The sequence below is a fragment of the Trachinotus anak genome, unplaced genomic scaffold (genome assembly GCF_046630095.1).
Source record: "Trachinotus anak isolate AG129_WGS33_773 ecotype Australia unplaced genomic scaffold, CSIRO_AGI_Tana_v1 ptg000014l, whole genome shotgun sequence".
Lineage (NCBI taxonomy): Eukaryota > Metazoa > Chordata > Actinopteri > Carangiformes > Carangidae > Trachinotus > Trachinotus anak.
Genome location: NW_027273865.1, coordinates 15,958,334 through 15,973,583, shown reverse-complemented (window position 1 = coordinate 15,973,583; position 15,250 = coordinate 15,958,334). Strand labels below are relative to the sequence as shown.

General features: G+C 38.8%; 1 protein-coding gene across 1 annotated transcript in view; it reads right to left on the bottom strand.

The window, feature by feature from the left end:
- cbl (Cbl proto-oncogene, E3 ubiquitin protein ligase) overlaps positions 1-15,250 on the bottom strand; it is a 38,406-nt gene that overhangs the window by 21,303 nt on the left and 1,853 nt on the right. The window contains exon 2 of the mRNA XM_071497062.1: positions 10,536-10,783. Coding sequence (XP_071353163.1) covers positions 10,536-10,783 — 248 coding nt within the window. The remainder of the gene's footprint in view (positions 1-10,535; positions 10,784-15,250) is intronic.

Genomic DNA, 15,250 nt, shown 5'->3' with positions numbered 1-15,250 from the left:
TGTCAATTAACCCAAACTGTTCCAACAGGAAATGGTGTGTTTGTTTAGGACCCTGTCAGTCATAATAAGAAACTGAGTGAGAAAAAAAACAGTGAGAAAAAAATTCAATAAAATTAAAACCACAGTAATAAACCTGTGACGTTTGACACGCGCAAGAGAAGTTGTTTATTCAAAAGACAGACAGTCAAAGTACTGTACCTGCAAAAGCACAGGAAGCGTCATCTGAAGAGTCATATGCAACTGCTCAGCCAAAAAAATCCCCAAACACGTGACTGTGCACTTGTTGAGTACATGTATGCTGTTAAAACATTCTCTAGGGGCCACAAGCCTCAACTCGAGATTTTTTGGAATAGACAGCCAAAACATTTGATATACACAAGTCTAGGTCTGAACTTACACAGTGAGTCCTCATAAACTTGATGTGTTTTGTAACAGCAAACATACATATTGTGTGAATGTGTGAATCAGAGGCAGAGAGAATGGATGTGAAAGTGAACACTGGTCTTACTGGCATCAGGCTCACAGGGTGGTACAGCTGTCTCTGGCACGAGATTTGCCCAGTGAATGAGACTTCATTGTGTCTTTTTGTTTCTATGGCAGAGACAGCATTATCATAGCACACTTAATATTATTTTGAAACGCCAAGTAAGATGCAGGTTCAAATGTAATCTCATACATGGCAGAACAAGCTAATATCTGTTTTAGGATCTCTCCATCTCACGCTGTCCTTGTCCTTCTCCATCCCACAATACCAGCTCTATACTGGGTGTGCAAATGTATGTGTGTGTTGCAGCCAGTGCTCCAATAGCCTAGCCCTGCAACTGTTACTGCTATTTAAGTGGGTTTCAGACATACCAAGAATGGTTTGGTGACCTACTCTGGACTGTCATATGTCTATAGTGTTTTCTTTTTCTGTCTCTCATCTATCATTCTTAACCACGACCACAGCAAAAAGCCAAACCTTTTTTCTGAACACTAGGTTTTTGTCCACCATCCCCCTCATACTATAGATTGACCTCTGACCTTGCAGCTGGCTGCTCCCTTCCTGTTTCCTGCTGGCTGTGATAAAGTAGCGCAGCTAGCCAGCCAGCACCGCACTGCGCTGCGCTGCGCTAATACACCGCAGCACAGCCAGCAAGGGTCAACATTACAGAATGAGAGTCTGTCTGGATTGGCAGAGTCACAAGTAGCTGTAATATCATCATGCAGCTGTATTATCTTTTCTGCTCAAGGCTAAAAGGAAAATTCAGATCAGGCATGAACTGAGCCCTGCAACAATGCTACCAAAAGTTGTTTACAACAATTTATAAGATGAATTAAGACTATATCAGGACCCAGAGGATAATTAGACTTGGAGAACATGAAATACAAATTCATTTTCATTACCCTTTCGGACCTCTGCAGCCCTATGGCTTTAATTGTTATGCAATCAGGGGATTTTTAGGAAGTCACTGAATTGATTGCAATAAATTGCACGTAAAGTTTTCAAAACTTTAAATCCTTTGAAGAAATATGGACACCAACGTAACTGTCAGTCATATTTAGACCACAGATAAAAAGTTGCATGTGAAAGGGCATTTACTACAGATAACATCATGAGACTTCCAACATGTCAACACAAGTGACACTTTTTATTGTGCCATTCATGTCATATGCAAAGCACTTGCACTGCACCTGCCATCAGAGGTTCTGATTGCAACTGGTCATGGTAATTAACAGGGGGCTATCCCAACCACAAAAATATGGCAAGATAATTTGCAAAAAAAGATAACTACATAGTATTTCACAACAAGTCAAAGAAATGTCTGTCACTTTCACTGGACCCATTTAAGAAAAAAGGGATGCCATTAGGGCTGGTGAAAAAGATCAAACCCTCCCATCTTGAAACCAAAGATTCATCACATAATCAGCAGCTTGTTTGACAATAAATCAATCTCTCCAATTTTGAAGCATTAATGCCAATCATTTACTGTTTTCAGATTCTCAAATGTAAGAATTTGCTACTTTTCTTGACCTTACATTTTAGTAAATAGAACATCTTTTGCTTTTGGACTATTTGGTGAACAAAAGAAGACATTTGATGGCACAATCTCAGGATCTAGCAATTTGTATCACCTACTGTTCAGTCTTTTCTGATGTTTTATAGACCAAACAATGAACTGATTAATATAGAATATAATTGTCAAATTAATTGATAAGGAAAATTTCAGCCACATACATTTGTGTATGCAAATGGTAAGGGAGAGCCTTCTTCTACATGTCTTGGTTAGTATTGTCATGGACACTTTTATCGTGGTTAATGCTTAGACACACAAAAAAAGAAAATAAATGTAGTTGTTGTGTACAAAACCCAGCAGATTATGTGTTGAAATTCTGGCTTACCATTTTTCTCAAGTCATCACTTTATAAATTTAACTCTCCGGAAATGGCTTCATTCCAGATCAACATCAGGAAACAGCCATGACAGCGTGCGCACACACACACACACACACACACACACACACACACACTACATTGCACTTAAGCAATGATCCAAACACATTTGTACTGCTTCCTTACATAAACACGTAAATAGAAAAATAAATAATAATTTTTTTAAAGAGTTACATATGCAAAATCTAGACCAACTTCTCCAAATGTGTATTTTATTTTTATTTCATTTCACTTTTACAGCCCACAGGCTTAAATTCAGATTACTGTAAAGGGGAAATAAAAGATAAAAAGAAAAGAAAAGAAAAGAAGACAAAAGAAAAAACAGAAAACAACTCTGTTTTGGCTTAATCCTCTCAATAAAGTTGAATAGCCATATCTTAGTGCATATCAAAGCTTGTTTATCTCTTGTGTGGATAAACAGCAAGTGCTTGTTATACCCTCAGGGACAGAGAAGCTAGTGGGTTGCATCATGCTAATCACCATAATCTAATAGTGTGAGGACTACATGAGTTGGCTGCTCAGTGCTCAGTAACATAAATAACCATGACTCTCTGCTATTTGTGTGTGTCTGTACACATATGTACATAGAGCCCCAAGCTACAAGTGTAGGCAAATGTAATCGAAGCAGAAACACCCGCAGCCTCTTATGTGTGAACTGTGTTTTCCATTCCAAGCACTGATAGCCCTTTAGCTGCTAGGCTAACCACTAAGAGCTTCCCTTACTTTACTCCCAACTACATCACACCAAACTAGCTAACCACCAAGACTCCCTGCTGTGGCAGTGCAGAGGCAGGAAAAACTTTTTTTCCTTATTTAAACAGGGTTGCACAGAGAGATGAGACACAAAGGCAATGCACTCACTTTGATTTGTATCTGAAAGTGAATGCAGCAATCAACAACAGCGGTGTGAAATAACACTGTTGCTGTCTTCAATGTGAGAGCTACGCAACAATAACTCATCACGAGAATGATACACTGTAGATAAAATTCAGTTTAGGCACATGCATCACATCTAAGCCTCATTCAAGTCAACCTGAGCTACATTAGGAGATTTCAGGGTGATATTTTGTAAAGTTCAGTTCAAGATTAAAAGGATTTGATTCTTACTCATTTCTTTCCTGGAAAAGTGCACAAATAAACAACAGATACGTGACTAACAAAAAATTATTTAGCAAGAGTGGGGGTTTCACTTCCACAGGAAACAAAATGCATGCACTATTTCACCTATTGTCACTTTCAAAATTATTTTGTATTTCAACTGTGGATAACAGAGGACACAGTCTGTGGGGAATCAAAAGAGTTCTGGTTCAATTCAATCCTAGACCGGCAGTGAAACACATGAAGCAGATCACTCTCTGGGTATAATCTTAAAACCTTAGTTCTACCAGCCAATTCAGTTCAGTGGTGCATATTCCCTATTACTATACTATGAACTATACACACATGAAATTGCCCATGTCCAAATGTAGCAACAAGTTTAATCTTTCACATCAAACAACCCATGAGTATTTTCCTGTTTTTAAAACATGTAGTGAGTGGAGTGGGTGTAGCTAAACATAGCTGAGCAGATACTGATAAAACAGGAATGAATGATATTCATGCAAACTCTCTCCTGTAATCAATTTGATCATTGTACACCATTGTAAGGCACCTCTGCATTTCCTCATGGCTTTATCCAATACTACAAACACAAAGCTTTCCTACAGTGTCACAGCCACAGTGATAAGATGGGTTTTCAGATAGTCAAAGTCAGGAGCTGTGGTCTGAGAGACAAACTTTTGTTTCACATGGATGTCAGGTACGTTTACAGAAAATAGGAAGTCATATTTTAGGACGGGGCTGTCTTGGTGAACCAAAATAGGAATGGGTGCAAATTGACATTTGCAAATACCAGAGGTACTGTACCGTACAATGGCATGTTTTCCTCAATCCACAAAGGCTTGACTACATCACTCACTGACAACACAGATGCACTTTACTGTCAAGAGCCGCAGAATGCATCTCCTACTGTGATGTTTTGCATCCACATTTGATAACATTAACAAAATGTGGCCTGGGCAACAAAAAAAATGAACTTTAAAACTGACTGTTATGTCCAAAACACAAATGTACTGACAACCACGTGTTGTGACAAGAAGTACAAATAGCAGCCAGTAATAATGTAGCTACATTAGACAACAATGCCAAGCACCTGTCTGACCCATTGAAAAGAGGGCCTAATGCAAAGCGTTCACGCTTCACCTCCATTATGCTTCAGATAAAGATGCAAAAACAGTTCTGGCCTTTTCTAAACAAGGAATAAAAATAAAAGCAATGCGTAATATAAATAAACTAAAAATAGGGATAAATGTTTGATGATAATAAACATTTGTACAATTTAATTATTTATATAGAGAATAAAATAAAAAGGAGAAAACAACACTTCGGTTGTTCATCTTATCAGTTTTTGTTGCGCACTCAAATCTCTAAACAACTTCACAAGCATGCATATTTTCTGAAGCAGCAACTTCTGTAACATTTATAAAACAACTGAATGTTGTCATGAAGAGTGAAGAGAAATGGATCCACATCATTGTTGAGTTAGAGGCTCTTCATGACACCTGCAGCTTAAGCCTGAACAGTAGCTCAGCTGCAGGGAAGGCTGAATGAGTCAAAGCCTGAGGAAGTTGTTCATACCAACCATTGTAATAATATCACTAAAGCATGTCTGGAATGCATTTCTCTATTGTGCAAAAGGACCGGAGCAATATGCTGTCAGTAAAGGAAGGTAGGGATGATGAAAGCAAGTAAAGAAGCAGGGGCAGCAGTGAAGTGTAGGGCTGTGTGTGTGGATTCAACTGTTAAATAACCATGTGTGTAGGACTGCAACTAACAATTTCATTATCAGTTAGTCTGCCTATTGTCTCATTTAATTAATTGATCAGTTAATCATTTGGTCTTAACATGTCAGAAAAGAGTTTACAATAATATAATACAGAAAACAGCAGGAAATTCCCATTCACAACTGAAAAGCTATAACTTCTCAGTTGGTCTCAGTGATTTTCATGAACATCTGTTTTACATGAGGCTAATTATAATAAATGCCATCCAAAAATATTACATTCTCAGAAGTTCAGCATTACATCATGATAACTGCAGCATTAATAAATGTTAAGGCCTTCAATTTTTTTTATCAGATAACCTATTTGTTTATGAAGCTGTTTTAAGCCTGTTCGAGATGGTGATATCCCCAACCTAAAATTCAGGATGTGAAAATGTTGACACCACTTAGTACTCAGTGAAGCGTGCTGCTTACAGGGCTTTAAAAAAGCTAACAGCCATAATGCCTTTCACAAGCAATAGCTTAGGTGTGTAAAGATAAGATACGAGTCAAAATAGACCATAAGAGATATACGCCCTTACTACAAATACCATTCACTGGGTTTATCACTTTCTGCAGTGTAGGCGGTTCCACAGTGCAAATGCATCACCCTGCAGCCTATAAGCCCACCACTTCCTGTGACCAGCTGGACCTATCGACGGTGGTCAGGAAGCAAAGGCAGCTTAGCTCAGGAAGACGATCAAACAGAGTCTCACAGAGAGGTCAAAGCCATATCCGGTTAGAACCATGGAACCATGGAACCATGGAACCATGAACCATTTCTCAGGACACATTGATCAACCCTTCTACTGTATTACTCTGCTCAGGGACTGTACCCCATGCAATGTTTGACATATAGGTTTCCTATTGGACCCCAAGTAAATTCAGAAACTGGCTACAGACAAAGTAGCTGTATCAAAACCAAGAAGAAGCTCAGAAGGACAGCAGACTAATATCTCAACACAGAACAATTAACCAACCCTAATTAGCAAACCTTTTCATCAAGAGACCACATTTACAGCTTGGTAGATGATACAGTTAATGCAAAAGTCAAATATAATCTTGCAATGAACAACCACCCTTATCTACTTCATGGTTTATAAAGTAGTAGACAAGTGAGCCAGCCCTAAATGAATGAATGCTGTCATTTAGTTTGTGGCTTGTGATTGTTTCAGTTTTAGCTCTGGCCTAACTAAAATGAACCATTTTTCTGGGTAAATTGGTTTAGATTTTAACCTCTTTCTGAGATTGCTCACTCTCTTCTCAGAATAGACAAAAGAGAAATTTATGGTTGGGTAAGGAGTAAAAAATGTGTTGATTAAAACCAACTCATTCCTGTGTGGGTCTTCGCCAGCTCTGAGGCCAGAAAATGTCTCGCCTGTGCTGTGTAAGCCAGAAGAGGAAGTAAGTGAAGCAAACAGGGAGGAAGTGCTGACTGTGTTGTGTTGATTCTGACTGAATATAGGCTGTCAGTGTTAATAATTAAGTCTTGCTCACAGTAGACTCACTTTCATACGCACTCTCTTTTTCTCTCTTCTGACAGTTTTGAAAACACGGTAAATACTTTACATTACACCTCTTGCCCACACAACCAAACTGCTACTAAAGTCAAGACCAAACTTTCAGTTGTTGCTCAAAAAAAAACAAACCCAGGGTTATATTGCACTACCTCAACTCTACTTCATGTCTAAAGCTAAACAATCTGTGTGATTCATATGGGAGAGGGGAGCTAGATAAATAGAGGATCTAAATCTCTGGGGAGGGCCGTGTGGAGTGTGAAGTCTTTACGACATCACAATATAGCATATCCACCCACACTTCATTCAGGGCTCTCATGACACAGTCACATCTTTCACTCTGACTTGAAAATGGCTATTTGTCGTCATTTAAGTGAATAATTATCAAGTACTGATGCTAATTGAAGTCGCAGTGGTGGAGGTAATAAGTGTCAGTACTCTCATATTTTAATTCAGGCTGATTGAAGAACACATTGGAAGCAGTGTTTTATCAGACTATTCTTTATGCATTCAAGCAGATTATCTTTATCCTTACAGTTCGACTTTTCTGTCTAAGCCATGTGCTGAGCTCAGCTGCAGCCTAACCACATACTAGTCTATCTAGTGGCTCAACTTCATTGGTTAATTCTATAGCATTCTTAAGGGGGCTAATACCCATTGGTTAGTGTCACTGCCACTGCCTTCTCCACTGGACAATAGCAGCCTTTGTGTGTAAGCCTAGCTACTGTGTGTGTGTGTGTGTGTGCGGGTGTGTTTCCTCTGCTCTAACCAGGAATTTGTTTCTGCACAGCCTCATGGTGCAATGAAGTGATGATGAAAATGAATTTCACAGAAAATTTTTAAAACGGATAAAAAAAACTGTATCATGTTAACTACAGGGGTTGATGAGATAGATGCTTCCTCTTTCTGGTTGCCTCGGTGGGGTTTTTCAGTCTGCAAGATTACCATCGTGGTAGCTGAGAAAGAACAGTCTCACTGAGGAACTGAGCAACATGAAAATGTCCTGCATTACTACTTACTCTCCTTTTACTTAAAGACTGCAGGTTTTTCTACATTTTCTTGAAAAGACTTTAAGATAGATATCCATGTCATGACATCAGTCTGTAGGAGGACACACGGCAACACCAGAAAGTGTTAATCCCCAGAGGACTATTTTGTGGGCTTATCTACAGCATGCTGACTCTGTCCTAGAATTTGTATTGTCATGAAGTTGAGGCTCCAGAGCTTTAAAAACTAGAGGTCCAGTATTTTGTCTGTCAGTGATTTGCTCTCATAGATCAGCTCCCTGGTCGTATTTAGCGGTGTCCTCTCTTATTTTGGCTGCTCAACCAGCTGGATTTCACATGGTTCATTAACACTCACAACAAAAAGTAACCAGTACAACTTATACTTTCCATACTGTGTGCAGCCGACTGGGGTTAGTATGAGACAAAGGGGACCCTGCAACACACCCACAAACAAATACATGCACGCATGCACAGTGATGTCACCAGTTAGCAGTCCAACATTGGCTGTTTGGGAGTGTGTGTGCTGCAGCTGGCCAGTTCACTTGGGAGAAGCAGAATACAGTTACGAGTTATACCCACCCATCCCCTACCTATCCTAATGGAAAGTCTTTTACTACTAACGTGTTTCCAAAGGCAGCAGAAATGAACATCATTACCAGAATTGAGTTAAACAAAGGGAAAGTTTCCAAATGCAGATGATGAAGTGAATGTAATAAGCCAAGCTGAATGGTTACTAGTTAATCCTGTTAGGCTATGCATTAACACAGTTGTGCACAGATATTCCGTACGCTGCCATAATACCTACACATTTCACATGAATTACTTAGGCTAGGTGTTAGCACCCCATATGATCAGGATTTGAATAAAACTAATTCAGTTTGTTTGTGCATGTTCGTGCACACATAAAAATTTGTGCTTGAATTTTTGAGAAATTAAATATTTATTATAAGTTATATATAATTTTTTATACACAAATATATACATTTATAATATTATTTGAAAGTTTAAGCATAGGCCTGTTATACCAGCACCACATTAACACCCAAATGACTCCAATTGGTCTCATTCATTTATATGTAATTTGTGCAGGCAAAACTAAATCTGTACCTCATTATTTCTCAAATGATCACAATTTATTTAGCTGACATGTTATGTTCATAACTTGAGAATTGATGAGGTTTAATTTTGTTTTGCTTGCACAAACAATGCGCAAACAAATGAGTCATCACTTTGGAGTCACTTTGGCTGCTGACGCCTCTGCTTAGAGATGTAATCGTATATGGTGTCAACTTTAAGAAGTAAAACTGTGCGAATATTATGTAGCCTATGTAATTTTCTGGGTTGAGGGATTTCATTCTTAAAACATTATTACTACTATTGTGCCGACGTGTGTAAGTACGAGTCCAGCATGGCAGCACTAACTGACAAAACAAATACCAGAGGAAACACTGGCTATGCTTCATTTACCTGCTCCATTGGGATAAAATGAATCACCTGTGAAAAATCAGCTGTTTTACTTTACCAATTACGCACCAACATTTATTTATTCATGAAGTGGGTTGTCCCTTCCAAAGACCACTTGGTGGCTCAAATAACTAAGTTGAAAAACAGCTTTTGATTAGGTTTGTTAAAGATGTCACTGAAAACTGCACTCAAAATAGAAAGTATATTTTAAAAAAAATTTAAAAATTAAAATAATAATAATGAATATCTGCATTTGTCACATGAATGAACCCAATTTTAAGTCCTTGTTTTGCTATTAACTTCTACCCTCAGGCAACAGTTTCTTTCCACCCATTTCCACATCCGCTCAGTGTCATTGTCCAACAAACCAATCCAAAAGCTCCTGCAGAGCAGCAGCCAACAGCAGCCAGACATAAAGAGCCGTCTGGACAACACAAAGGGTTACTAAAAATCATTTGCAAGTCATCTTGTCCAGTGCCAGCAAGAGAAACAACTGATCCAACAATTCTACAATTCTACAGAAAGCCCTAACTGGGATAACAATTGATACCAGCTCACATCTCGTATGAAACACTCCCTTGTGACACAAACATAATGACGTCTGTCACACTATTTCTCTATATATTGTTTATGATTCCTGTTACAGCTATGTCTGTAAGCGTTTGCTCAAAGCATACAGTGAACTAAAGGGCATAACTGCTTATTTTTAATACAGACTTTACACTTGTGTGTCTGTTTTCAGCGGGACAGACAGAGATTACTGAGTGTAAGAGGAAAAGAAAGAGATAGAGAAGGAAGCACTGTGCGATTTCAAAAAAGAAAGACAGCTATGAGAAGAGAAAATGTTCAAATAGATGGTAGAGATAGTAAGGCACAAAAACAAAGTGACAGGCAGGCAGCTGTAGATTAAGCGCCATTCCGACCACATACGCTCACATGCGCAAACCACAACACTTCTCTCCTCTTGTTTTCATACATCTTGAGCTACAACCACCCTGGGGGTTAGGAATGGGTGCAGTTGTTCACTCTGTGCCCGTGCAGTCATAATTATTCAGAATGAACTGCTGCATTGTGAAGATTTCACACCTTGGATTCATCTGTATCAGACAGGTTCATTAAGGAAAATCAACACAATGGCTCAGGAGGACAACAGAGAAACCAAGTGGAACTATTCTTCACACCATTCACCTCTAGAATCATAGCCACTCAATAATTACTGAGCTTAGTGCCATACTTTTCATCCACTTTACTCACCTGGGTTGTGAGTTCTCTTCGTACATGCGTTCTTTGCCCTCCTTGAACAAGCTGATGGTCTGTTTGGTCTTCTTGGTTAGGTTCTCCATGAAGACCCGGAAGTACTCATTGTCCCCCAGAGTCTCCATTTTGCCCTCGTACCGAGACAAGATGGTGCGCAGGTGCTGGTAGGTGTCTGGCAGCAGATCCAGGATGTAAGGGGGGCTGTTCTTCAGAGCCAGTTTGGGGTTTTGGCACAGGCGCACCACCTGCAGAAAGGGAGGATGTGAGGGGGGAGACAAGATACAGTTACAGACAAGAGGTGGGTGCAAGAGGGAAGGCAGACGAGAGAAAAGCAAGGCAGAAGATGTGTTCGAAAGAAAGTGGTTAGAGAGAAGTGACAGAGAAAGAAAATCTGAGAATTGTCTCAAGTGTCACTGTGTGTTTTCATTCTGAATGTTAGTAAGAAAGAGCTTTGCATGATATAGCTCTTTTCTGTATTAAAGCACTTATCAGCGCAAAGTATCGTCTGTGAGCACGGATAGGAGACATCCAAAATTGAAAACGCCAATAAAGTTGAAGACTGAAAGAAAGGCCCTTAAAAGCTCTTTCAAGCTTGGAGCTTTCAGAGTGTAGCAAGTCTACACATTGTGTAATGGAAAAAACAGAGTATCACTGATTCAATCCCTTATAGCATCATGCTTTATTCCACCTGTCACACTACTTCCTTTACTCAAAAAAAGGGAGGCGAAAGAGGATACCTGCATTCATCCCTGCATGGTTTCTGTTCACATTGTGAAGCAAATTATCTCCATTTCTTCTTAATTGACCACACAGACGTCTTTTTGTAGACGTGCGCAGGAATGCTTGCAACTTATTATGCGACTACCTTGTCAATAATCATGGTCCACCACAGTCCGATTCTCCACTTCTTCAGCATGTTTAGAGAAGCTGTTGATATGTTTACACTTCCCCATTTAAATCCGCACATCCGATATTACTTCTGCCTTGGAAACACTAATTCTCTGACCCAACATTTGAGTATGATCTATGTGCAAATTTGAACAGCTGAAGCACTGGCTGTGATAGACAACTTGTATTTGAGCTTCAACTACAGTGACATGCTGCAAGATAGACTTTTCAAGTACAAAAGACTACAAAACTCTTAAAAAGCACAAGAGCCTTTTATTCCAAGCACAAACTTCCAGTCAAAACGGCTTAACTAAGATCAACCATTGACACAGCAGATAGAGACTTTTGTGATGGGTGAGCAGGGGGACAATCCTCTGTTAGATGGCTTTATAAAACGTGTACATTGAGACCTCCCCTGCTGATGGTCAGACCATGAGAAATCACCTACATGCATGCCTCATCCTCAGTAATGTTCAACCTTTCCTCACCCATCTCACTGTACTGCTGCTCTGCGTCTGAGTCACTTGGTTGACCATTACAAAAGACACTGGCGGGGAGCCTAGAACACTCTGTCATTAAACTGTTTATGGACATGGTTGCTGTCATATTTACCACTGGATTCAAGTCTAACTTACTTGTGTGATCACAGTGGCGCAAAACTACACTTCCATTCAAAAATTTGGGGATCTCATGGTACCTCATGTCCTGATTTGAACCAGTGCTGATATGGAGCTGGGCTGTCAGCTTCAATGGTGACCGAACAATTGCATGTCAACAACAGGACATGGCTCACTCTTTTGTAGACCGGGCCAAATTATTGTCTACTAATCATGTCTGAGTGTTAGAAAGAAATACGGCAGGAATAGCATTACAAGAATGTCGGTTTGAATTTCCCTGCCTCTTCTTTTGTGGAAGGCATCAGTTTGACATTATGGGAAAATGGAACTTCGGTTCTTCTAAATTTCTTGACCAGTCATGGATTAATGTCTAATTAGAGATCAGTGATGATCCATAAAGTCAGTTTTCACAGAAAAGAAACATTTATTAGCTCCAGCTTCTCATTTGTTAGGATTTTTCTATTCTTCTTTGTCTTATTTGATAGTAAATTGAATATCTTTGGATTTTGCAGGATTAGTTGAACAATATAAGCTATTTGATGTCATCATCCAAACCCTTCACAAATTGTGTTGGGCATTTTTCACTATTTTTTTGACATTTTATAGACTAACCAATAAACTGATTAATCTAAAAAAAAAAAATAAACAGATTAGAAACAGATTAGCTGGTAATTAAAATAGTCATTAGCTGTATCCCTGTATCTCATTATTGGTTATTAACCTCATTCTGTCCAGCATCCCGTTCACATCTAAGGTATCTGACATTAATAGATACCTGACATAAAGAAACCAAACTTAATATACTGAGTCTAACATATTAGGAATATTTGATCCCTGTTAGTAAATGGGCCACTGCGCTCAGACCAGTTGGTTCATCATCACTTAATCAATTGCCTCTCAAAAAGAATGAGGTCACACTTGAATGGCAGGATATTTTAAGCAGTATTGCTTTAACAACGTGCAAAATGTTTTTGGCATGTGGGTGTTCATTGGTTTGTAAACATTAAACATCAGCTTCCAACCGACAGGGAGGGTTAATTGATCACAGGTGACATATCTCAGTGCAATTACATTGAGTCCATATCAAATATTTTTAACTCTTCATTTACAGATAAAAACTAAGATGCAACTGAAGGAGGAAAAAGAGCTTAAAGATGCCTTGGAACAATTTCTACTGAATTGTATGCAGCACACTAAAATAATAGTACCCTTTGTACCCTTTGTGTATTTTGGATAATTTGCTTGTGGTAGATATCTGGATAAGAGCCGATTTTTCATTTGACTACATTGGCAACTGAACTGAAAACTGATGCCCACAGTGTCATTACCAACTCTGTGCCTTCATTCCTCACCCTTCTTCAGGCATCCAAGTGCAGAAGGTTTATGTCTGAGACCAGATAGGACTGTTGCCAAGGTTATACCACCAACATTACCATCTACCTCGCTAACACTTGTACCCAAACCTCAGCCAAGTACATGTACATGCATGCAAGGCCACAACAACTGAGTACTCAACGTACATCAGTGTGTATCCAGGCTACTGCCTTAAAGTAAAATGTTGAGTGCCTCCAAGCTAAACTGCATTCCACTCATCTTTTGCTCTCTTCTCTCAGTCTCTCCTGGCTGATTCTACACCTGGCACAAACCTGGTGGTTTTTCCACATCAAGTTCAAATTGTTTAAAGGTTAACCAGCTTGAAGAAAAGTTGGCCCTGGTTGAATTTTGGTAAGACTTTAGCTATAAACAGGCAATTTTTGTGCTTCCTTGTTTCTGCAGAGCTCAGAGACCACTCCTGGAAAACATATTTTGCCCTCTGTCTAGCAAATCGACAACTATTAAGCAACTAAACAACTATTTGTTCCTCTCTCAGAGTTTTTAATTTCACAATATGGATAATATTTTTATAAGAAAGTTTGAAGATTAACTATTTTGTGCACATGAGTTATCCATTTATCTTCTATAAAGTTCATAACTGCAAAAGATCACTTCCATTGAAGTTGTGTTTGGTGTCTACGCTCAAAAAAGTAAACAGATTAAAGCCATGTTTTGGACACAGCAGTGACTGCTGTCTTAGTACACTTGTTAAGGCCAGAAGACATACGTCTAAAAAAACAAGGCAAAAAACAAATGAAAAAAAGAAAAAAAGAAAGAACAACTCAGTATGGCAGAACATAATTTTTGTCTACCAGACACTGTAACACATTTCAAAGTGAAACAGCAAATTTTCATTATTTGAACAGTTAGAAACAGCAATGAAAATGAAAATACATTCATACTTTTAACTACACACCCCATGTCGACATGAATATGTTATGACATTAAGACTTGCGATCTTGAAAATGTTACCAACGTGGGCATGATGTTTAACAGGTAGAAGTAAAGTGTGTCTACCCTATCACGGGTGGACAAACTCAGAAATATGTGTCACTGAACTGTAGTACAGCACAAAACTGATATAATGATATCCATGTCATCTTTGAACAGCATATGAACTGAAATTCACTGGTGGTTATCTGCCATGGTGTCTGGTTAAATATGCAAACTAATCATTGCCGGTATTTCCTAGTTTGGCTGATGTTGACGAGTTTCCACATACAACTTTTTGATTAAAGAATAGCTAATTGGCCTGAGGCATGTAGTAACCCAACAACAGAGAAAGTAATGTAACACCTAATGGTTAAACTTTTAATGATAGTTTAATTTTCAGCTTAAACTTGATTCAGGTTGCTAAAAACACACTTTTGATCAGGGTATCACAAATTTAGTGATTAATTCAAAAGCTTGAAAACAAGGATCCAACAATTAAACTTTATTATGCCAAGCACTTCAATAATAGGCAAAGTAGGCAACTCTGAAGAGGGAAATTAACCTCGTGCTTCTGATAAAATTTAACTTAGTCCTGTGTGGGAGGTTTTTTCAAAGAGAAACTATATTATCATTCTGCAAGTGTTGGTCTACAGTATATGTTGGGCTGTGGGTTTCCTTAAGACAGCGCTGAACAATATTTCCGCTGCTATTTTAAACAATCTGGTGGAGTAAAAATACTTTTGGTCATGTAGCCTTCAAAGGGTAAGATACTCTTTTTTTCGCCTCACTGGTGCTGCCCCTTAACTCTTTCACTGGGTCAGATGAATATGGTAAATTATTATCATACTGTAAACTGCAAAAGCTAACCTGACTGGGCAAGTGTTGTAAAGTGGCATAAGG